General features: G+C 40.0%; 2 protein-coding genes across 2 annotated transcripts; both read right to left on the bottom strand.

Moving 5' to 3' along the window:
* Positions 1-10,276: 10,276 nt before the first annotated feature.
* LOC138907433 (uncharacterized) lies at positions 10,277-10,651 on the bottom strand. Its single transcript, XM_070198033.1, has one exon. It carries the CDS (start codon positions 10,649-10,651, stop codon positions 10,277-10,279), a length of 375 nt encoding a protein of 124 aa, XP_070054134.1.
* Positions 10,652-19,339: 8,688 nt separating this feature from the next.
* On the bottom strand, positions 19,340-22,533 carry LOC138907428 (uncharacterized). Its single transcript, XM_070198028.1, has 3 exons — positions 22,408-22,533; positions 19,834-20,010; positions 19,340-19,732 (listed from the first exon to the last, which is right to left on the bottom strand). The coding sequence occupies exons 1-3, from the start codon at positions 22,531-22,533 to the stop codon at positions 19,340-19,342; spliced, it is 696 nt and encodes a 231-aa protein (XP_070054129.1).
* Between the last annotated feature and the right edge of the window lie 2,349 nt (positions 22,534-24,882).

Genomic DNA, 24,882 nt, shown 5'->3' with positions numbered 1-24,882 from the left:
TATCAACTACGATATACATTGAGATACATAATTATATAGTAAATATTTTGATACCTGCTTTCACTTGATCTATATACCTTAAACTCGAATTTTTCCTTTACTGCTAAGTGCTTCATGACTTTGACTATCGTATCATTATCTTTATAAATTTGACCTTCTTCTACATCTATGTGTTGAGGGTCAGTTATTATTGTATTTTCATCAGATTTTGTATCCTGCCAGTCTTCTCCATCCCCAAACTCAATCATATTAATTGTATCACCACTGTATCTCTCCTGTATAACTGAGTTTTGTGCACACTATAAGGAAATCACAGCAGAATTTGAATTGTAGCAGATCATATCCATATCCTTTTCACTCGATGTTATACAAAGGGGATACATTGTAAATTTCGAGTTCAACTCAAGATATACACATACACCCATATTATTGTGTATCATTATTGGTGGAGAACCATTTTGGACAATGTATTTGATTTCAATAACATTCAATGAAGTATCTATCATAAGTTATTTCGAAATCAAGTCTACAAAATCTTCAAAACTTATATTTGGAGTAACTATTACAGCATCGACATTGTAATCTACAAAACTGTTGTCAACATTTCATCGGTCACCATACTGAATAAAAATTGATAAATTTGCCATTGAAGTAGCTGAAATTAGGTCAAAACTCACTAATTCCTTGATTGATTTTGATTGTAGTTCGTAGTTCCTTCATCAAAGTTGTATCTACAGAGAAATCGCGAAAGGAAATTGTTGCTTCTACAGTGAAATTGATCGATTTTTGAGTGAAATTTGGAGCTCCTTTTGAGAATTTTTGGGAGAGAATGCCGTGATTTACAAAATGTAGGTCTCTGTGAAATTGATACGCTTGAAAAACAGGGAAGGAAAGAAGATCTTTAGCGTGATTCTCGGATGGAAGAATCCTTTCTTGCATGTATCTTTAATTTTCGGCTACTTTTGATAATTTTGGGCTAGAGGTTGGTAAGTTTAGGTATAAATTGATTATTTCTGTACTTTTCCCAAGATAAAAAGACCCTTATACTCCCTCTATATATTTCAATGTATGTGGCAACATTTCCTTTTTAGTCCATTCAAAAAAGAATCATACTAGATATATCATTCCAAAAAGAATCGAACTAGAACGTGACGTTAGCTCGTGGATGAAGTATGCATATGACTCAAACTCAAACTCAAACAGAGGACTTTTGGTGTTGTTAAAGGTGCTACTTTTCTTGATGTGTGTTTTTATTTTACGGATAATAAGAAAGAGGTATTGACATTCACATTTGAAGATAAAAGTACTGAGATTTACACAAGGAGAAACGTTTTATGCGAGTTCATATTGGACACCAAGATATAGATTTTTTTGTGCGAATGATGGACGCCTTTGCTTAGTGAAAGTGTTGATGATTCATGATCAAGTCTAATCATCTTCAAGATGTTTGAAAACTTTTAACCATTAGAAGAAGAAAAATGGACACCACATTTATATAGCGAAGAAGTGAACAACCTTAAGAAGTGAAGGAGTCACACAAAAAGCATATAGAAGAGTTAGATAATACATATACATCTTAGAATTCACTCTTTCAACCCATAGCACTTAATTTTGAATCTCCGTTGCAAAGAGTGGAGTTGGCACGTCACTATTGATGGATTATATATCACAACGGAAGCAATTCCAATATTATATTCACGTGTAAATTAAACAATTAGCACATATGCAGATTATACGAGTTACCTCTTGAAGCGTGAACAAAGTAGATCAATCTCGATCTCCAGTTCCAGAGTAGCAAGACCACGACCTCTAAAAAACGTTCCACAGTCTTCTACTGTGTTATTCAGATAATATTTGGAAAGAGAGAATTTCGGGTGGGCAAAATTCCCAAGGACAAAACGTGTAGAAAAACGGTCAGTCGTATACCATGTATATATAGCAACGTTTTTAGGGTAAAACCCTTTTCCAAAACCTGTTGGGTTTTTTTCCCCCATAAAATAAAGGTTTCCTATTATTTAGACACAATATGGACCACATAATTTAATTAACAAGACTCCATATTATGGAATTAACAAGTAAAGTACCCGCGCTCCGCGCGATCATAAAAAATATCAATGAATTTACTAAGAATTCAATAGAAAAATATTATTAATGGATTTAGATATCATTCCTCTTTTTCCATGAGAAAGAGAACACATTTAGATAATATACATTTGGGTTAATTCACTTGTTAGTTCAGAAATTTTGCTTATTTAAAGTAAAATTTAAATTACATAAATGTCATTCTAAAACTACTAAGCACACAAATAAAATTATTTATTATTATTAGTAATATATTAGAAGATAAAAATTATATAATTGAAATACAAAGTTTTTCATTAGCATCAAATCAATAATCATTAGGAAAGACTACCGTCTCTGATCTTGGGATCATATTTTTGAAATGTTTATGTTGAAATCATGTTCTTGGAGGGTACATACCTTGTAGATAATTCAAATTAATATTTTAAAGTAAATACAAGAATTATAAATTTGATAAGAGAATATTATGATTTAGAAAAGTGAGTTCCTTATATTCTATCCTCTAAAAGGATATTATAACTTAAATTAAAATTTTGAATAAAATCATCAATATTTTTACTGAGGGACAAAAAATGCAGGAGAGGTCAAATCTCTCTCTCTCTCATTTTTCTTCATTTTCAATGAGAAATTATAAGCTAACGTTTTGTTAGTAATATTCTATTTTTCATATTATCTCAAAATTTTCTTTCAGCAAAAAGTAAGAAATATATGTACATTATATTATTGTTTAATTGAAATTTTACTTATAAAGACATTATATTAACGAAAATCACTCACACATTTAGGAATATAAATCACAAAGTATTTACATAACATTCAAATTGAAAAAATATTAGTTACAAAAGACTTAAAATAAGAAAAAAGAAGCAAAACTAATTGTACAAATCCTATGAGTAGAAAAAGTATTACTTGCCTTACAAACAGTTGACCATGCATTTTATTAAATCGCAAAGCAAAACATTCAACAAAAATATTAAAGAAAAAATCAGCTTAAAAAATGTACTTTAAGAAAAGAGTAAAATCTTCTATACCCCTTAACTTTTAAGAGTTGGGAAACAATACATCCCTCACGTTTTGAATGGGAAAGGGAACCTCTTGTGCATTCAAAATGTAAAGGGAGTATTGTTTCCAACCCTTAAAGGTCGGGGGTTGTTAAAGTGGATTTTACTCTTAAGAAAATAAAGAACAAAAACAGTTCTATTTTTTTCTTCTCTTATAGCAAATTATGAGTTGTATCCATCAAGGTATTGTATTCTATAATTGTTAATGCAATGTTAAAACTATTGTTAATTACTTTCAAAATGGACAGATTGATATTTGACCTTCTTGGCATTACCTTCACAATGAAAGTAAAGTTTTAGAACGATGGTGCTGGAACTGTCATTCTCTTTATCACTGACATTATTCTCGTATTCATTTTTTTCCAGTTCCATTCTTCTACTCTTCGTCTTATCTGCTTTGGTTTATTCCTTCTGTTCTTAAGAGGAAATATTTATTTTTTGTAGAGTATTGTGAATGACAACAGATGTAACCAAAGAATTAGATTCTCAGTCAAAGCCTATTTTTAGAAGTATTCGGATTACTGATAATCAAGAAATTCAATATTCTCTCAAAAATAAGAAAGGAAATCAGAATCAGAAATAACAAAGTAATCAATAGAAAACACAAGAAAGCAATTATATTCCAATGTTCATCAGAACGTGTCCTTACAAGTGAAATTCCCTTCCCTTATATAGGAATTTACAAATATAACGTTTGTCACGACCCAAATTAACCCTCCGTAAGGTGTCGTTATGGCACCTAATCTTTACGACTAGGTAAGCCTAATATTGCAAAAAATATAAAGAAAACACAACATTTTAAAGATAAACTACATAATATAAATAGCCAAGAGTAGTACCACTCGGCATATACAAAATAATTCTCCCAAGACCCGGAATATCACTAAGTCACAAGCTGCTATAATCTATGTAGCTCTATACAAAAGTCTGAAGGTAATAAAGAAAGTCTCTAGGCGAGGGAGTAGAAGGGGACTCCGAAGATCTGTGGACGCAAGCAGAAATACCTTGAAGTCTCCTAGAATCAGCAGCACGCACTAACTCCAAGGCTGATAGCTCATACCTGGATCTGCACACGAAAACATGTGCAGGAAGGGCATGAGTACACCACAATGGTACCCAATAAGTGCCAAGCCTAACCTCGGTCGAGTAGTGACGAGGTCAGATCAAGGTTCTACCGTAGTAAATATAATAAATTAAACAGTAAAAGATATAAGTGAAATTTACGGTAACATAGTTAAAGAAATTCTCGAAAATTTAACAGTTAAGGGAGCCCTCGGCTCAAAACAAGGTAAACACAATGGGAAATCTCTCGTGATACCGTCCCGTAGTTTCAAATGAATATGCAGTACAGGAGGATCTCCCGGAATACGTCCGTAGTCCCAAAGTAAATATGCAGTACAGGGGGATCTCCCTGAATACGTCCATAGTCCCAAAGTAAATATGCAGTGCTGGGGGATCTCCCAGAATACGTCCGTAGTCCCAAAGTAAATATGCAGTATAGGGGGATCTTTCGGAATACGTCCGTAGTCCCAAAGTAAATATGCAGTACTGGGGGATCTCCCGGAATACGTCCGTAGTCCCAAAGTAAATATGCAACGCAAGATGAAATGGCAGGTATGGCATCGAGTTATACAGTTTATACTGGACACAGATAAGGCAAATAAGGACTTAGCTAAACATGACGCACAGAATGTCAATTAGGCAGTTAAAACACGTAAATATACTTTTCTAGTCTAAACTACACGATTAAACATATTAGTACAACTTAATAAGAGAAGCATTTTATGATTTAAAAAGGTTAAACATGATTTTTTTTTTGCAATAATAGCCCGTGTACGTACTCGTCACCTCACGTACACGGCCCCCACACACCAAATAATATCAAGATATCCTAAGGGGGACGTCCCCAACACAAGGTTAGGCAATTCACTTACCTCGAATCGCTCAAATCACCTCGATAACACGTTCTTGCCACAAGTATCAGACTCCAAATGGCCCGAATCTATTCAAATAAATTGCATAATGTAAATATAACTACGAGTAACTAATTTAGCTAATTAATTCGAAGCTAAAGCGTGAAATTAGGAAAAACGCCCAAAATGTTACCCCAGTCCCACGTCTCGGAATCGGGTAAAAGTCACAAAATACGAACTCCCATTCACTCACGAGTTTACTCGTGCCAAAATTGCTCAAATCCGATACCAAAATCTCGATCAAAACCCCCAAATTTGGCCTAAGAATCTTTCTCAATTTCTCACCCCAAATTCGAAATTAAACGATGAAATCAACCATAGATTAGTGGAATATAACCATAAAGGAGCTAGAAATCATTACGCAAAAACTTCCTCCGAAAATCTCTCCAAATTTTGCCTTCTACCGAGTTCTCAATCAAATTTTTATGTTATGAACTCAACCCTCGTTTTTGAACCTTAAATTCTGCCCAGGTGCGTTCTTCTTCGCGAACGTGACATCACGATCGCGAACGCGATGAACAATCTTCCACTGGCCCAAAATTTCTCCTTCGCGAACGCGAGGGGACTCTCGCGAACGCGTACCTTACACTGACGGACCCTTCGCGAACGCGTAGGCTTAATGCCCGAAGCTTCCTCTGCCCTGTTCCACTACGCGAACGCGAGGACCATATCGCGAATGCGTAGGCTTAAGGTCCCACACCTTCGCGAACGCGGGAACAACATCGCGAACGCGAAGAACAACTTCGCTGCCTTTCCCAGATGCTCTACGCGATCGCGAGGCACCTCTCGCGAACGCGATGAAGGATTTTTCTGCAATAAAACACCAGAAATCTGCCACTTCTCTAAGTCCAAAGATGACTAGTTGAGTATCCGAAACACACCCAAGGCCCCCGGGACCTCGATCAAACATACCAACCAATCCTAAAATACCATACGAACTTAATCGAGCTCTCAAATCACATCAAACAATGCTAAATCACGAATCACTCTCCAATTCAAACTTAAAGAACTTGAAACTTCAAAATTCTACAACCGATGCCGGAACCTATCAAATCACATCCGATTGACCTCAAATTTTGCGCACAAGTCATACTCAACATTACTGACCTACTCCAACCTCCGGAATCAGAAAACGATCCCGATATCAAAAATTTCACTACCGGCCCAAAACTCTAAACAATTCGACTTTCGCCATTTTAAGCCTAAATGAGCTACGAACCTCCAAAACACAATCCAGACACGCTCCTAAACCCAAAATCACCTAACGGAGCTAACGGAACCGACGGAATTTCATTCCGGAGTCTTCTTCACACAGTTCCGACTACTATCCAAATTCTAAGGCTTAAGCTCTCATTTAGGGACTAAGTGTCCCAAAACACTGCGAAACTCAAAACCAATCATCCCGGCAAGTCACAATAGAAAAAAATGATTTGGGGAAAGCAGCTAATAGGGGATCAGGGCTATTACTCTTAAAACGACCGACCGGGTCGGTACATCCTCCCCATCTTAAAACAATCATTCGTCCTCGAACAAGTATAAAGACATACCTGAAACTATGAAAAGATAAGGGTACTGGCTGCGCATATCCTGCTCGGTCTCCCAAGTCGCCTCCTCGACCGGCTGACCCCTCCACTGGACCTTTACTGAAGCAATATTCTTTGACCTGAGCTTTCTGACCTGCCTGTCCAAAATAGCTACTGGCTCCTCAACATAAGATAGATCCGTGTCCAACTGGACTGAGCTGAAATCCAATACATGAGTCGGATCACCGTGATACTTCCGGAGCATAGACACGTGGAATACCGAGTGAACTCCTGCTAGGCTAGGAGGCAAGGCAAGCTCATATGGAACCTCCCCAACTCACTGCAATATCTCAAAAGGACCAATGAACCTCGAGCTCAGCTTGCCCTTCTTCCCGAACCTCATGACACCCTTCATAGGCGATACCCGAAGCAAGACCCGCTCACCAACTATAAATGCCAAATCACGAACCTTACGGTCTGCATAACTCTTCTGCCTGGACTGGGCTGTGCGAAGTCTCTCCTGAATCACCTTCACCTTATCCAGGGCATCCTGGACCAAATCTGTACCCAACAATCGGGTCTCGCCCGGCTCAAACCATCCTTCTGGGGACCGGCACCGCCTACCATACAAGGCCTCATACGGTGCCATCTGAATGCTGGACTAGTAACTGTTGTTGTAAGCATACTCTCCAAGTGGCAAGTATTGGTCCCATGACCCTCCGAACTCCATCACACAGGCACAAAGCATATACTCAAGAATCTAAATTGTGTGCTCGGACTGCCCGTCCGTCTGAGGGTGAAAGGCTGTGCTCAACTCCACCCTAGTACCCAACTCCTGCTGTACGGCTCTCCAAAACCGTGATGTGAACTGTGTACCTCTGTCTGAAATGATGGATATTGGAATACCATGAAGGCGGACAATCTCTTTGATATAAATCTCAGCCAACCTCTCTGAAGAATAAGTGGTCAACACTGGAATAAAATGAGCTGACTTGGTCAGCCGATCCACGATCACCCAAATAGCATCGAACCTTCTCAAAGTCCGTAGAAGTCCAACTACAAAGTCCATGGTGATCCGTTCCCACTTCCACTCTGGGATCTCTAACCTCTGAAGTAATCCACTCCGGCTAGGCTCTGAAATATCCAATCTCACAAACTGGTTGGCTAAGGCCTGAACATCCAAGGCTAAGGGCCTCTCAGCTACCGGAAGATATGCCAAACTCCCCAAACTCTCTGCCCGACGACTCAAGGCGTCGGCCACTATGTTAGCCTTCCCCGGGTGATATAATATAGTGATATCATAATATTTAAGTAGCCCCAACCACCTCCGCTGACGTAAATTAAGGTCCTTCTGCCTGGACAAGTACTGTAAACTCTGGTAGTCAGTGTAAATCTTGCAGGGAACACCGTACAAATAATGACGCCAGATCTTCAGTGCGTGAACAATAGTTGCTAACGCGAGATCATGAACTGGATAATTCTTCTCATGCACCTTCAACTGTCTAGACGCGTAGGCAATCACCCTACCGTCCTGCATCAATACCACTCCAAGGCCAATCCTCGAGGCATCACAATAGACAGTGTAGGACCCTGAACCTATAGGCAATACTAATACTGGGGCTGTAGTCAAAGCTGTCTTGAGCTTCTGAAAGCTCTGCTCACACTCCTCGGTCCACCTGAACGGAGCACCCTTCTGGGTCAGCCTGGTCATAGGTGCTACAATGGATGAAAATCCCTACACAAAGCGATGGTAATACCCCGCCAAACCAAGGAAACTGCGGATCTCCGTAGCTGATGACGGCCTAGGCCAACTCTGCACTGCCACCACCTTCTTTGGATCTACCTTGATCCCATCACAAGACACTATGTGGCCCAAGAATGCCACTGAATCAAGCCAGAATTCACACTTAGAAAATTCTGCATACAACCTCTTCTCCCTCAAAGTCTGAAGCACGGTCCTCAGGTGCTACTCATGATCTTCCCGAGACCGGGAATATACCAGGATGTCGTCAATAAACACAATGACGAAGGAATCAAGATAAGGCCGGAATACATTGTGCATTAAATGCATAAAGGCTCCTGGGGCATTGGTCAGCCCAAATGACATGACAAGAAACTTATAGTGACCATATCTGGTCTTGAAAGCAGTCTTCGAGATATCCGGCTCCCGAATCTTCAACTGATGATAGCGAGAACGCAAGTCAATCTTGGAAAACACCCTGGCATGCTGTAACTAATCAAATAAATCATCAATGCGAGGCAAAGGATATATGTTCTTCACTGTATCCTTATTCAGCTGCCAATAATCAATACATATATGCATAGAACCATCCTTCTTCTTCACAAATAAGACCAGAGCACCCCAAGGTGACACACTGGGCCGAATGAAGCCCTTATCAAGAAACTCCTACAACTGCTCCCTCAAGTCCTTCAATTCAGGAGGAGCCATACGATATGGAGGAATAAAGATGGGCTAAGTGCCCGACAACAAATCAATGCCAAAATCAATATCTCTGTCGGGCGGCATGCCCGATAGATTAGCTGGAAACATATATGGGAAGTCCCTCACTACTGGAACTAACTCGACTGTGGGGGTATCAATACTGACGTGTCTCACATAGGCCAAATATGCATCACACCCCTTCTCAACCATTTGCTGAGCCTTAAGAAATGAAATGACCCTGCGGGGAGTATACTCTAAGGTACCTTTTCACTCTAATCTCGGAAAACCTGGCATAGCCAGCGTCACGGTCTTAGCGTGACAATCAAGAATAGCATAATGAGGCGACAACCAGTCCATGCCCAAGATAACATCAAAATCTACCATACCGAGTAATAACAAATTGGCTCTAGTCTCAAAACCACTAAGAGCAATCAAACATGATCGATATACGCAGTCCACAATAAGAGAATCTCCCACAGGAGTAGATACATAAACAGGGAAACTCAAAGAATCCCGAGATATCCCCAAATGTGGAGCAAAATAAGAAGACACATATGAATACGTAGAGCCTGGGTCAAATAATACTGATGCATCCCTATGACAGACAAGGACAATACATGTGATGACTGAATCTGAAACAATGGTCTCTAAACGGGCTGGAAGGGCATAGTACCTGGCCTGACCTCCCCCTCTAGGGCGACCTCGACCTCCCCGACCTCCACCTTGAGCTGGCTGAGGAGGTGGGGTGGCAGCTGGTGCTGGAAGAATGGCCGGAGGACCCAGTGGAGCACGTGGAGGCTGATAAGTCTGTGGAGGTGCACCCCTCCTGCCTCTGGGGCAATCTCTAACCAGGTGACGAGTGTCACCACACTCAAAACAACCTCTCAAAGGACGCGACGGCTGAGACTAACTCGAACCTAGCCTGCTGGACTGGCCGGCAATAGCACCTCGAGTAGGAGGCATACTGGATACTGGCGATGCATAATAGGGCTCCTGAGGTCTAGGAGGAGCTGGAACACAGCTGGCTGCTGGAAGAGCTGAATGAACAGGGCAACTCACAAAACCCCTACCATAGCGTGCTGCTGGTGCACAAGCTCCTGAATAATGACCAGTCTCTCGAGACCTCTTGGCCTCTCTCTCCTCCCTGTTCCGGGCAAACATGCCCTCTACCCTCCTGGCAATGCTCACTGCCTGCTAATAAGTGATGTCCATCTCCAACTCCCTGGCCATACTGGTCCGAATACTGGGGTGGAGTCCCTCAATAAAGCGACAAACCCTCTCTTTGACTGTAGCAACCAGAGCCGGTGCATGGCGAGCTAACCCACTAAAACAGACTGTATACTCCGACACAGTCATAGAACCCTGACGTAACTGCTCTAACTCTGCGCGCCAAGCATCTATGAGGCCTTGAGGAATATACTCATGCAAGAACATCTCTGAAAATTGAGTCCAAGTGAGAGAGGCTGCCTCGTCCGGACTACTCAGCTCATAGGCACGCCACCACTGATATGCTGCTCCCCTCAGATGGAAAGCGCTGAAAGAAACCCCGCTAGTCTCCACAATGCCCATAGTGCGGAGAATACGATGACACTCCTCAAGAAAACCCAGAGCATCATCTGAAGCTAGTCCGCTGAAAGTAGGTGGGTGGTATTTCTTGTACCTCTCAAGTCTGAGCTGCTCTGCCTCAGAAGCAGCTACCCTGATCTCATGCTGAACCGAAGCCACTGGGGGCATAGAAATATACTTTGGGGCCTGATCAACCTGGACCCTCTGCTCAGGGGTGCAGGCTGCGGGAGTCTGTGCCCCTCCCCCTGCCTGAGATGTAGCGGGAGCTATCGAAAATAGTCCAGCCTGAGCCAGAGTGCTGAACATGCTCAAGAACTGAGCTAAAGTCTCCTGGAGGGCTGGAGTAGCAATAGGGATCTCCGGTGCTGGCCCTCCAGCTGGAGCTGCTGGGGGCTCCTCTGACGCAGCTCTCGCAGGTGCTCGGGCTGCACCGCGTGGTCATCCTCTACCCCGACCCCGGCCTTTGGCGGCTCTAGCAGGGAGCTCGGGTGCCTGATTGTTGGTCCTCCCATTGCGGGTCTTCACCATCTGTGAGAAAGAATAGAATAGAATCTTAGAATTTGTTTTTGTGTCAATAACGCGCACGACAAGGAAATCAAAGAATATGATTGTTCTTAACAGTTACATACTGAAGATAAGTACGGACGTCTCCGCACCGATCCGCGAGACTCTAATAAACTGGCTTGTGACTCGCGACTCCTATGAACCTAGGGCTCTGATACCAACTTGTCACAACCCAAATTAACCCTCCGTAAGGTGTCGTGATGCCACCTAGTCTTTTCGACTAGGTAAGCCTAATATTGCAAAAAATATAAAGAAAACACAACATTTTAAAGATAAACTGCATATTATAAATAGCCAAGAGAAGTACCACTCGGCATATACAAAATAATTCTCCCAAAACCCAGAATATCACTAAGTCACAAGCTGCTATAATCTATCTGCTCTATACAAAAGTCTGAAGGTAATAAAGAAAGTCTCTAGGCGAGGGAGTAGAAGAGGACTCCGAAGATCTGCGGACGCAAGCAGAAGTACCTTGAAGTCTCCTCGAATCAGCAGCACGCACTAACCCCAAGGCTGATAGCTCGTACCTGGATATGCACACGAAAATATGTGTAGGAAGGGCATGAGTACATCACAATGGTACCCAGTAAGTGCCAAGCCTAACCTAGGTCGAATAGTGACGAGGTCAGGTCAAGGTCCTACCAGAGCAAAATATAATAAATTAAACAGTAAAAGATATAAGTGAAATTTACAGTAACATAGTTAAAGAAATTCTCGAAAATTTAACAGTTAAGGGAGCCCTCGGCTCAAAACAAGGTAAACACAGTGAAAAATCTCTCGGGATACCGTCCCGTAGTTTCAAATGAATATGCAGTATAGGGGGATCTCCCGGAATATGTCCGTAGTCCCAAAGTAAATATGCAGTACATGAGGATCTCCCAAAATACGTCCATTGTCCCAAAGTAAATATGAAGTTCTAGGGGATCTCTCGGAATACGTCCGTAGTCCCAAAGTAAATATGCAGTACAGGGGAATCTCCCGGAATACGTCCGTAGTCCCAAAGTAAATATGCAGTACAGGGGGATCTCCTGGAATACGTCCGTAGTCCCAAAGTAAATATGCAGTACAGGGGGATCTCCTGGAATACGTCTGTAGTCCCAAAGTAAATATGCAACGCAAGATGAAATGACAGGTATGACATCGAGTTATACAGTTTATACTGGACACAGATAAGGCAAATAAGGATTTAGATAAACATGATGCACATAATGTCAATTAGGCAGTTAAAACACATAAACATGCTTTTCTAGTCTAAACTACACAATTAAACATATTAGTACAACTTAATAAGAGAAGCAATTTATGATTTAAAAAGGTTAAACAGGATTTTTTTTTTTGCAATAATAGCCCGTGTACGTACTCGTCACCTTACGTACACGGCGCCCACACACCAAATAATATCAAGATATCCTAAGGGGGAAGTTCCCAACACAAGGTTAGGCAAGCCACTTACCTCGAACCGCTCAAATCACCTCGATAACACATTCTTGCCACGAGTATCCGACTCCAAATGGCCCAAATCTATTCAAATAAATTGCATAATGTAAATATAACTATGAGTAACTAATTTAGCTAATAAATTCGAAGCTAAAGCGTGAAATTAGGAAAAACGCCCAAAAAGTCACCCTGGGCCCACGTCTCGGAATCGGGTAAAAGTCGCAAAATACGAACACCCATTCACTCACGAGTTTACTCATGCCAAAATTGCTCAAATCCGATACCAAAATCTCGATCAAAACCCCAAATTTTAGCCTAAGAATCTTTCTCAATTTCTCACCCCAAATCCGAAATTAAACGATGAAATCAACCATAGATTAGTGGAATATAACCATAAAGGAGTTAGGAATCATTACCCAAAAACTTCCTCCGACAATCTCTCCAAATTTTTCCTTCTACCGAGCTCTCAATCAAATTTTTGTGTTATGAACTCAACCCTCATTTTTTGAACCTTAAATTCTGCCGAGGTGCGTTCTTCTTCGCGAACGCGACATCACGATCGCGAACGCGATGAACAATCTTCTACTGGCCCAAAATTCCTCTTTCGCGAATGCGAGGGGACTCTCGCAAACGCGTACCTTCCACTGACGTACCCTTCGCGAACGCGTAGGCTTAATGCCCGAAGCTTCCTCTGCCCCGTTCCTCTACGCGAACGCGAGGACCATATCGTGAACGCGTAGGCTTAAGGTCCCACACCTTCGCAAACGTGGGAAAAACATCACCAACGTGAAGAACAACTCCGCTGCCTTTCCCAGGTTCTATACGCAATCGCGAGGCACCTCTCGCGAACGCGATAAAGGATTTTTCTGCAATAAAACACCAGAAATCTGCCACTTCTCTAAGTCCAAAGATGACTCGTTAAGCATATGAAACACACCCGAGGCCCCCTGGACCTCGACCAAACATACTAACCAATCCTAAAATACCATACAAACTTAGTCAATCTCTCAAATCACATCAAACAACGTTAAAATCTTGAATCACCCTCCAATTCAAACTTAAAGAACTTGAAACTTCAAAATTCTACAACCGATGCCGGAACATATCAAATCACGTCCAATTGACCTCAAATTTTGCGCACAAGTCATAATCAACATTACGGACCAACTACAACTTACAGAATCGGAAAACAACCCCGATATCAAAAATTTCACTACTGGCCCAAAACTCTAAAAAATTCGACTTTCGCCATTTCAAGCCTAAATGAGCTACGAACCTCCAAAACACAATCCGGACACGCTCTTAAACCCAGAATCACCTAACGTAGCTAACGGAACTGATGGAATTCCATTCCGGAGTCGTCTTCACATAGTTCCAACTACGGTCCAAATTTTAGGGCTTAAGCTCTCATTTAGTGTGTCTCAAAACACTCTGAAACTCAAAACCAATCATCCCGGCTCACAATAGCATAAAAAGATTTGGGGAAAGCTGTTAATAGGGGATCGAGACTATTACTCTCAAAATGACCGGCCGGGTCGTTATAATATTTCTTCCCTTTTATGACCGAATCATTATGAGCATTAATAATATTAATGAAACGTTATAATTGGCAACCGTAACTGTTCATGAAGATTCTGTAACGGTTCTGATTCTTCTTCCATATTAATTAGAGGTTCATGAATCTTTCCTCTTTACTATCTTGATTCATCCTGCCTGTATCTCTTCACTGAGTAATTTAGGCTCGAGCAACCGTACCCTTTCGTCTCATGAGTGATTTGTTCTTACCTGTTGTAAATTGTGAATCTTTTAATGCGACACTCCAGTTGTCATCTTCTTTGTAATCCACGTATCTTGCCCTATCATCCTCATATAATTCCACGTGTAACATTTATTTTTTACCAATACAGATAGTCGCCCCACTTGCCGAATATTCTGCAATTGAATATTTGGGAAGTGGCACGTATTTATGGCGGGAATTTTTTGCCGCCGTTTCCCATGTATCATTGCGTCTTCTTTAGAACCATCCCTCCGTATGCCACTTCCATTTAATGTACATGCTACGTGGCCTTCAGTGGTTTTTAAAGCTTTCTTGCGGCTGCGTCAGTCACTTTTAGTTTCACAAAACCTTCAATCTACAGTGTTTTTCTTCTTTAATCGCTCTTGTTCTTTAGCGCACATTATTTTCTTATATAACCATGTCTTCATCAAACCCCGATCCTCGCAGGGTAGCAATTGTAGATGAACTTCGCCCTTCAACTGCTCCTGTTAGGAGTAGAAGTGGTAGTAGATTACGTAGTTTAGGATCTGTATCTTTTCGCGGTTCTACTTATCAAACCAATATACCCATTCTTATTTTAGAACTAGGGCTTCTTCAACTCATAGATCTTCTGCCAGAAATAGGGATTCGAGTGAACCTATTCGAGAACCAACTGTTAACGAAATTATTCCTGCAGAATTGTCTTTCTCCAATGATCGTGAATCAATTAGAAATCAAGTTACTTCTATGACTTCCCATGATCGTGCTGATGTTTATCCTTCCCAAATTACCAAGGGTTTGATTTCTCTTGTGCGAAGAGAATGCCATTGGAAATTTGACTTTCTAATTTTAGTTCCTGGTTCAAACCAAGGGATTACTTCGTTCTAAGCTGGTTACTCTTTTGTTTACACATATCCTTTTACGTTAGGTTTTAGACCACCTATTGACCCAGCCATCATAGAATTTTGCCGTTTCTTTAACGTTTGCTTAGGACAAATTGGTCCTATTGTATGGAGAGTTATTGCATGTTTAAGATACCTGGCTAATTTGGCCTCTTTACCCTTCACCTTTCAACACTTGCTTCATCTTTATTCCCCTAAGTTATTTCGTTCAGGGGTGTTTACTCTCGTGGCTAGAAGTAAAAAGGTTTTGTTTAGCCCTGAAGATAATAAAGACCGTGACAGTATGCCCATTTTATTGCTGCTCCCACAAGTGATTTAGTGGGTGAAGAGAACATGTCTTTTCCAGAAAAATGGAACTTTACACGTAAGTTTGTTTTAAAATATATTTCTTCTATTTTATGAAGGAAGAATAAACTTACGATCTCGTGGCTGTCTTTTTTTCTTTTTAGCAACCATGGAAGTTGTTGAAGAAATACAAGACTTCCGTGCTTGGGTAGAAAAATTGTTGTCGGTTGCTCCTATGGAAGGAAGGTCTTGGAAATACCTTTCTCATAGGTTTGGTTGGAAAGTTAAAACTCATGGTATGCTTCCTTTTAACTTTCTTCCTTTCTTTCATGTTTATTTGGAGATTTACTAACTTCTTCTTCTGCTAGGGTTTCCCATGCGGGGTGTTAGTGCCGCGTCTATTGCTTCATCAAGACTTTCTTTATCCATGGCTCAAGAGATGATTTTGAGTTCTTCATCAAAGAGAAAAGTAGAGAAAGCTCATGTTTCTGAGGGTGAAGAGGAACGAGAGGAGGGATCTTTAGTGCGTAAGCCTTGGGCTAGGAGATGCGTTATTTTGGATGATGAAACCACTCCTCCTCTAAATTCAGTTCCCGTGAATGAGCCTGAAAGTGCCACTTTGGTGAGCTCTGATGAAGAGATGATTGCTGCACCTCGTGACTCTACAAAAAAGTTATTTTCCCATGGGTTTGATAGTGAAGACTTTGGCTTAGTTTCTGATGAAGCACCCCTTGCCTCCTTTCCGGTATCTGCTCCTATTGGTTCTCAGTTTTCCGCCACTGTTGTTGCTGCCACTGCTCCTCCCATGGCTATTTTTACTTCCTCAACTATCCCTATTGCTACCACTTCTCATGTTGAAGTTGGTTCTTCCAGTAGTAGTAGGATGATGAAAAAAGTTACCATTGAAGTCCTCGAGGATGGTAATCTTTTGAAAAAGTCTGGCCAGGCTGATGTATGGCTGAAACCGCTGATTGTCCCAGTTGAGAAGTCTAAATTGGAAAACCACAGCTCTTTGACATGGATGAATGACATTGTCCATTCATCTTTAAAGGTATAAGCCTTAGCTTTTTATTTTGCATGCGATTTCTTTATCTTTGTTTGATAATTACTTCTTCCCTTTTGTAGATCAACCTGATAGGCACAGAGCTGATGAAGAGAATTGTCCATACTGAGCACTTAGTCAACGACTATCATACAGAACCGGACAACTGGAAAGAACAATTTGAAGGCCTTCAGTTAGATAAAGAAGTTTTAGATGAGGAAAAGTGTGCTTTGGAACAGCAAGTGAAAGTGATGGCAGCATAATTGGCGATTGAAAAAGCCTCTTCCAGTCAATTGGGCAAGGATAAAGACCTCCTTGAGTCTTCATTTGTCGAGCAGCTTTCTAAAGCTACTGAGGAAATTAGGGGTCTAAAAGAACTGCTTAATTAGAAGGAAGTCTATGCTGGGGAGCTTGTTCAAACGCTCACTCAGGCTCAAGAAGACCTCCGTGCATCTTCTAACAAGGTCCAGTTCTTAGAGAGATCACTCGCCCCTTTACAAACTTCTTATGATTCTACTTTGACTGAAAAAGCAGAGTTGGAGGCCGAAATTGAGCAATGGGAGAGGGATTATGAGGCCCTTGAGGAAAATCAACTCTTGATGTAAGCTGGGCTTTCTTGAACATGCGCCTCGAGACTTTGATGGAGGCTAACCAGGAAGGTTTTGACTTGACTGCTGAGATTGCAAAAACTAAGGAAACCATTGAAAAAACTCAGCAGAGTCAAAACCTTTCCTCACCTGAGGTCGGCATTCCCGAGAGTAATGAACTTACTCCTGGTGAAGTTAGTGTTCAAATCTCTCCTGCTCAAGTCGAACCTTCTGCTGCTGTTGATGATGCCATCTTGACTTCTTCCGCTGCTGATAGTACTACTTTAGAATCTGCCCCATAGTGAACTTGTGTTTGGAAAGTTTATTGTGTTTGTTTTTTTTATTTGCGGAATGGTTGGCAAGTTTTACCCCTGATCCATTTTGGGGTTTAATATCAAATACTTTGGTTTGAACTAAGTTTATACTTAGTTTTAACCGGGTTTATATAATATTTAATTTTTGTTTCTGTTCTACTCTTTTATTATGCATTTAAAAATGCTTCAATACTCCATGACTTTTTGAACATGCACGAATTATAAAAGAGGCACTTCTATAAACGACACTTAATGAAGAAGACATCTCAACGTCATAATGGTGTAAACATACGAAAGAAGAAATAGGAACACACACGTTTCTTTAAATAACTTTGAGGAAGTTTTGTATCATTCGAACTTTCAAATTGTATAATACTTTACATATATTCAAGTATCATCTATAACTCTTTCGTAACTTTTTTCTTTACAACAGATTTTACAAAATTCAAGGGTATATCTTGCAACCCATGATTAAATATTGCCTTTAACCCACGAGTGTATTCTTCATAGGTTTTTGGATCAGGCTTGCGTTGTTGGCTCTTGACTTTGCTCTTAACTTTCGATTTGTTGGGTAGACCATAGGCTTGACCTGAATTCTGACTTTTTCAGTCTTCTTTGCCTTCCTTATATATATATATATATATATATATATATATATATATATAGTCCCCCAAGTGTTTGAGCTTTGAAGTATGAAATCTCGAGTACTTGATTATTCCTTCCATGTGGTCCATTTCCTGAAAAGGAAAAACATACGGGATTCGGAGGTATATATAATTTAGATAATGACTTCTTAACCCTTTATATTTCCATCAGAAAGGTTGCAACCCTAGACCGGGAATAATGTTGCTTTCGCTTGCCCTTCGGGTCTAATATCATTATTTGGTGTGGGCTCAGCTTTTTGTCTATCATCTAAAATTACTAGTATAATATTAACTATACAAAACAAAAATCGTAATTGAACGATACCTGACCGTGGTATTTATTTTGCTCAGAAATAGTATTTCTTTAAATGAACAGCATTCCAACTCGAGGGTAAAACCTTGCTATCCATGGTTTCTAACTTGTAGGCACCTTTTCCAGCGATACCTCGAACTTTATAGGGTCCTTCCCAATTTGGATTTGACTTTCCCGCTCCAGTTATTTTCGTTGATTGGAAAACCTTTTTAAGAACGAAGTCCCCAATTTTGAAGTACCTGAGGTGAGCCTTTCTATTGTAGTATCGTTCTATGATTTGTTTTTGTGCTGCTATCCGTATTAAAGTTGCTTCTCTTCTTTGTTCGAGTAAGTCCAAGTTTGTTCTTAATTCCTCATCGTTCGAATCTTCCGTTGCCAATACGAATCTCGTGCTTGGTTCTCCTATTTCAACCGGGATTAAAGCTTCTGAACCATACACAAGCGAAAATGGAGTTTCTCTCGTGGCTGTTTTTGCTGTGGTTCTATAAGCCCATAACACTCCTGGTAATTCTTCAGGCCAACTCCTTTTCGATTTTTCTAGTCTCTTCTTCAAATTATTGATGATTATCTTATTCGTCGACTCAGCTTGTCTAGTTGCCACTGGATGGTAAGATGAAGAGGTTATTCGTTTGATTTGCCAACTTTGAAAGAACTCCGTAATTTTCGAGCCTATAAATTATGGGCCATTATCACATACGATTTCTTTTGGAACTCCAAATCGGCATATAATGTTTCGCCAAATGAAATCTTTCACCTCCTTTTCTCATACCTGTTTGAAAGCTGCTGCCTCTACCTATTTTGAAAAGTAATCTGTTAATACTAATAAGAATCGTACCTTTCCTTTAGCTTATGGTAAAGGCCCTACTATATCCATTCCCCATTTCATAAATGGCCATAGGGAAATAACTGTATGTAATAACTCTGCAGGTCGATGCTTATTGTTGGCATATCGTTGACACTTATCACACTTGGCTACAAAATTTTCCGCATCTTCTTCCATCTTAGGCAAGTAGTATCCTGCCCTGATTAGTGTTTTAACTAAAGATCTTCCACCTGCGTGATTTCCGCAATGTCCTTCATGTACTTCCCTCATCACGTACTCCGTTTGATTGGGTCCAAGGCACCTTGCTAATGGACTGCCAAATATTTTTCGATATAAATTATCTCGAATTAGGCAGTAACGAGCAGCTTTTCGTCGAAGCACTTGAGATTCTTTCTTTCCTTCAGGTACGATCCCGTACTGCAAAAAATTAACAATCTCGTTTCTCCAATCCAGGTTAAATTATTAAAGCTACCCTTATGTTTATCCTGGTCATGTGCTGAATGAAATAAATGGATTACAATGGCATTTTCCTCACTCGTTACTTCTGAAACTGAAGTAAGGTTAGCCAACGTGTCTGCTTTTGTGTTTTCTTCCCTGGGTATTTGCACGATCTTCCATGATTGGAATTGCCTGACCAGTTCTCGTGCCTTTTCCAAGTATTGTTGCATTCGTGGCTCTCTAGCAGTGTAAGTCCCCTGCATCTAATTGACTACCAGTTGAGAGTCACTTTTAATCATGATTTGCTCTATGGAGAGTTCTCGTGCTAGTTCCAAACCTGCAATTACAGATTCATACTGCTTCATTGTTAGTAATAGGGTAATATTTAATTGCTTGTCTTATACTTTCACCTGAGGATGGGATTAAGACAATACCCAAACCGGATCCTTTGACATTTGAAGAGCCATCAATAAATAAAGTCCACGTATCTGGATTAGCTCCAGTAAAAATTTGTAACTCCTTTTCTACTTCAGGAATTATTTTTGTATTAAAATCTGCGACGAAATATGCTAAAACTTGAGATTTTATTGTTGTTCTAGGTTGATAAATAATGTCATATTCACTTAGTTCTATTGCCCACTTGGCTAATCTTCCTGACAATTCTTATTTATGTAAAATATTCCTTAATGGATATGCAGTTACTACGGAGATAGGATGTCATTGAAAATATGGTCTCAATTTCCTAGCTGCCATGACTAATGCTAAAGCTAGTTTTTCTAGATGAGGATATCTAGTCTCAGCATCTAATAAAGATTTATTAACATAATAAATAGGATATTGTTTACCTTTGTCCTCCCTTACTAAAACTGCACTTACAGCTACTTCTGCAACTGCAAGATAAACAAATAGTCTTTCTCGAATGTAGTTGAAAGATCTTGAAAATGATCTTCCGCTTGTGTAGACTTGACCAACATATCGTCAATGTACACTTCCATCGTCTTCCCCAGGTGTTCTTGGAACATCTTGGTCACCAACCTCTGATACATGGCTCCATTAGTTTTCAAGCCAAAAGGCATGACTTTGTAACAATAAGTCCCCCTGTTTGTAATAAATGAATTTTTTTTCTTCGTCTAAGGGGTCCATTTTTATTTGATTATAACCAAAATACGCATCTAGAAAGCTCAATAATTCGTGGCCTGCGGTAGCATCAATCAATTGATCTATATGCGGTAAAGGGAATGAATCATTCGGGCACGCTTTATTTAAGTCAGTGTAATCCACACAAACTCTCTATTTACCGTTCTTTTTCGGAACAACCACAGTATTAGCTAGCTAATTAGGATATTTTACCTTGCGTATTGAATCGATCTTTAAGAGTTTCTGTACCTCTTCATCGATCACTTGATTTTTTGAATGATGCTTGCTTCCTCTTCTTTTGTTTGACAGGTATGAATGATGGATCTTCATTTAATTTATGAGTCATCACCTTTGGAGGTATACCTGTCACATCTGAATGGGACCATGCAAAATAATTCGCGTTAGCTTTTAAATATTCAATTAACTTTCCTCTCCTATCTGGGTTTAACCTTGCTCCGATATGAATTCTTCGGTCTGGCCATTGTTCGAAAAGTGGAACAGCTTCAAGCTTCTCAATCGTTGTTTTAATGTTTTCGTTCTCCTATGGCTCTTGAATTACATCTGGTCTAGAGTCCACGTCTGTTTGTTTTGATACAGTTTCTATTGAAATTTGATTTACCGCATCTTTATCACTTACACTCGTATCTTTTTGACTTGGTTGTATCACCAAATTGATGCTCCTTGAAGTTTGTTGATCTCCTCGAATTTGTTGAATTATCCATTTTGAAGGGGATTTGATAACCTGATGTAATGTGGATGGCACAGCATCCATACCATGAATCCACGGCCTCCCAAGAATTATATTATAGGCCATATCTGTGTGTATCACTTGAAATTTTGTTTCTTTGATGACCTCTTCTGCGTATGTTCTTAGTTCAATCTCGCCCTTTGTAACAACGGTTGAGTTATCAACCCCAGATAAGGAACGTGATTTTGGAACTACACGATCGACCATCAGTATTTCGTTCACCACTCGTAATAGAATGAAGTTCACGGAGCTACCTGGGTCAATCAAAACTCGTTTTATATTAGTATCATGTATAAAGAAGTAAAGATATTACCAGTGCATCGTTGTGAGGAATCATTAATCCATCGACATCTGCATCATCAAAGGTTATGTTGCTGTCTTCCAGAGTTTGGCGAGTTCGCTTCCCGTGAGTTATTGTGAACTTTGTTGTTTTTCTCGCAGCTGTATAGGTTACGCCATTGACTTCTTCTCCGCTGTTTATCACATTTACTGTTCTCTTTGGTGACGGAGGTTATGGGGGCTCTTGCCTATTTTTCATGTAAGCTTGTTTTCCTTTCTCGCTGAACAATTCCGTCAGATAGCCCTGCTTCAATAAATGTTCCACCCCACCTTGTAATAATCTGCAGTCTGATGTTCTATGGCCGTGGTCATTATGGAACTCGCACTAAAAGTCTGGGTTTCTTCTATTTGGATTTGATCTCATCTCTTTAGGCCATCGTACCTTATTCCTCATACTTCTTAAAACAACGACCAACTCGGAGGTACTTACGTTAAAATTGTAGTCCCTAATCCTTACATTTGTATTAGCATCTTTGTTGCGTTCACCTCGATCTTTGCTGAATCTTGACGATGACGAACCTGATTCTCTATTTACGAACCTGTGGTCAGCCCGCATGTTTTCAAATTTAGAACGAGCTTCTCGCCCCGAAGGTCCCATATAAGTCTCGTACCTATTCTTACCGGACCTCTTCTCAGATTCCGACCGCCTCGAACCTATTTTTTCTTCAACCCTTGACTGAGCTATGATATCTTCTTTGATTCGTAATTTGGTACTGTACCTATTATAGACATCATTCTATGTCGTGGCAAGGAATTCACGTAGGCTCTCTTTAAGCCTCCTCGTAGCTTCTGAACTTTTTTCGTTTAAGTTGTTTGCAAATGCCATGGCTGCCCAATAGTCGGGTACTCTTGGTAGCAACATTCTTTCACATTGGAATCTGCCTACAAATTCTTGAAGCAATTCTGTATCTCCTTGCTTTACTTTGAATATATTCTCCATTCGCTTTTCAACTTTTTGTGCACCCGAGTGTGCTTTTATAAATAGATCTGCAAACTCAGCAAAAGAGTCGATAGAATTTTCAGGTAAAAGAGAGTATCATGTTAACGCTCCTTTAGTAAGTGTTTCCCCAAACTTTTTGACCAGCACAGATTCAATCTCCTGCTTGGTTAAATCATTGCCTTTTACTCCCGTGGTGAATGCAGTGACATGGTTACGTGGATCGATCGTTCCATCGTATTTCGGGATGTCAGGCATTTTGAATTTTTTGGGAGTTGGTAATGGAGCTGCGCTTGGTTTCCATGGTTGTTATGAATATTTGTCGGAATCAATTCCTTTGATCACAGGTGGTACGCCGGGTATTTGCTCAATACGGTCATTTTGTTCTTTCACCTGTTTCTGCAAGGTTAGTATTAAAGTTTGTAAATCAGAATTATTAGGCGTACCTGGTCTCCCATCACGTGACTCGTTGGGAGTTCCTCCGCTTCCAGAATTAACCAACCCTGACCGTGGAATTTTCACAGTTGCAGTATTGTTTGGTGGAGGTGTGGGTGGCATAACTGGTAGTCCCCTCACGAAAGCCTGGAGAGCATCATTCACGTACTCAGCAATTAACTTCTTCACAGCATCCTGCTCAACAGTTTGTTCATTTGCATGTTGTTCATTGTTATGAGTAGTGGATCTTTCTCGTGATGCTTCTCTTGAATTGTGTGGAGTTCCCTGAGGTGATGGAATTGGAGTTCCTTCCACCCGTTAGTTGTTTTCATTGACATTCGACATGATTCGATTGAGAGAGAGTGATTTGGAAAGTAAGAGAAGATTATGAGATTCCCGATAACAGAACCAATTTGTTTAACCAAAGAATTAGATTCTTAGTCAAAGCCTATTTTTAGAAGTACTCGGGTTACTGATAATCAAGAAATTCAATATTCTCTCAAAAATAAGAAAGGAAATCAGAATCAGAAATAACAAAATAATCAATAGAAAGCACAAGAAAGCAATTATATTTCAATGTTCATCAGAACGTGTCCTTACAAGTGAAATTCCCTTCCCTTATATAGGAATTTACAAATATAACGTTTCTTCCTTTTAATGACCGAATCATTATGAGCATTAATGACATTAATGAAACATTATAATTGGCAACCGTAACTGTTCATGAAGATTCTGTAACAGTTCTGATTCTTCTTCCATATTAATTAGAGGTTCATGAATCTTCCCTCTTTACTATCTTGATTCATCCTGCATGTGTCTCTTCACTGGGTAATTTAGGCTCGAGCAACCGTACCCTTTCGTCTCGTGAGTGATTTGTTCGTACCTGTTGTAAATTGTGAATCTTTTAATGCGACACTCCAGTTGTCATCTTCTTAGTGATCCACGTATCTTGCCCTATCATCCTCATATAATTCTATGTGTAACATTTATTTTTTATCAATACAGGAAGGTTTTTTGAGAAAATATTTAGATAGAGATGATAATAGATCGAAGGCAAGGGAAAGGATCAAGGCCAAGTTAACAAAAGTAAATGACACGTCTATTTGAAGGAAATTAAAGAGTTATGATTGCTGGAAATTCTCAAAGAAAAAGAAGTATTAGGTGCAACCGTTACCATTGTTAGGAAGTGATAGGAGAAATAAAAGGAAAGAGAGGAGGTGCAATTAAGAGAATTGAAGACGTGCCTTTTGGATTTGTAACTATAGCACATAAACGGAAAAAATATGAAAGAAGTCAAAAATTTCAGAAATTAGAAAAATGTGTATGCTGGTTAAAGAGACTTGTCACATCATCTGCTAAGGTCCCTCAATTATATATATATACTAGGATACTAGGATTTTTAAATCGGTTACAATTCACCCCTCTTGTACTTTCATAGCAAACGATATAGAGTGTGGCTCTTTGTTTTTCTTTTGCCTTTTTGTTCATTAGTATAAAAAGGTAACTTATAACCATAATGCAGGCAGACTTCTA

This window comes from Nicotiana tomentosiformis, chromosome 1, assembly GCF_000390325.3.
Source record: "Nicotiana tomentosiformis chromosome 1, ASM39032v3, whole genome shotgun sequence".
Classification (NCBI taxonomy): domain Eukaryota; kingdom Viridiplantae; phylum Streptophyta; class Magnoliopsida; order Solanales; family Solanaceae; genus Nicotiana; species Nicotiana tomentosiformis.
Note: the sequence above shows the minus strand (reverse complement) of the source record. Positions and strands in the feature narration are given on the sequence as shown.

Coding starts and splice junctions, on each gene's coding strand:
- LOC138907433 (XM_070198033.1), bottom strand. CDS start 10,651: ATGGGCATTGTGGAGACTAGCGGGGTTTCTTTCAGCGCTTTCCATCTG.
- LOC138907428 (XM_070198028.1), bottom strand. CDS start 22,533: ATGCGGGCTGACCACAGGTTCGTAAATAGAGAATCAGGTTCGTCATCG. Junction 20,011..22,407: donor TTAGGGACTACAATTTTAAC/GTAAGTACCTCC, acceptor AATTAGATGCAG/GGGACTTACACTGCTAGAGA. Junction 19,733..19,833: donor CGAGTGAGGAAAATGCCATT/GTAATCCATTTA, acceptor AATTTTTTGCAG/TACGGGATCGTACCTGAAGG.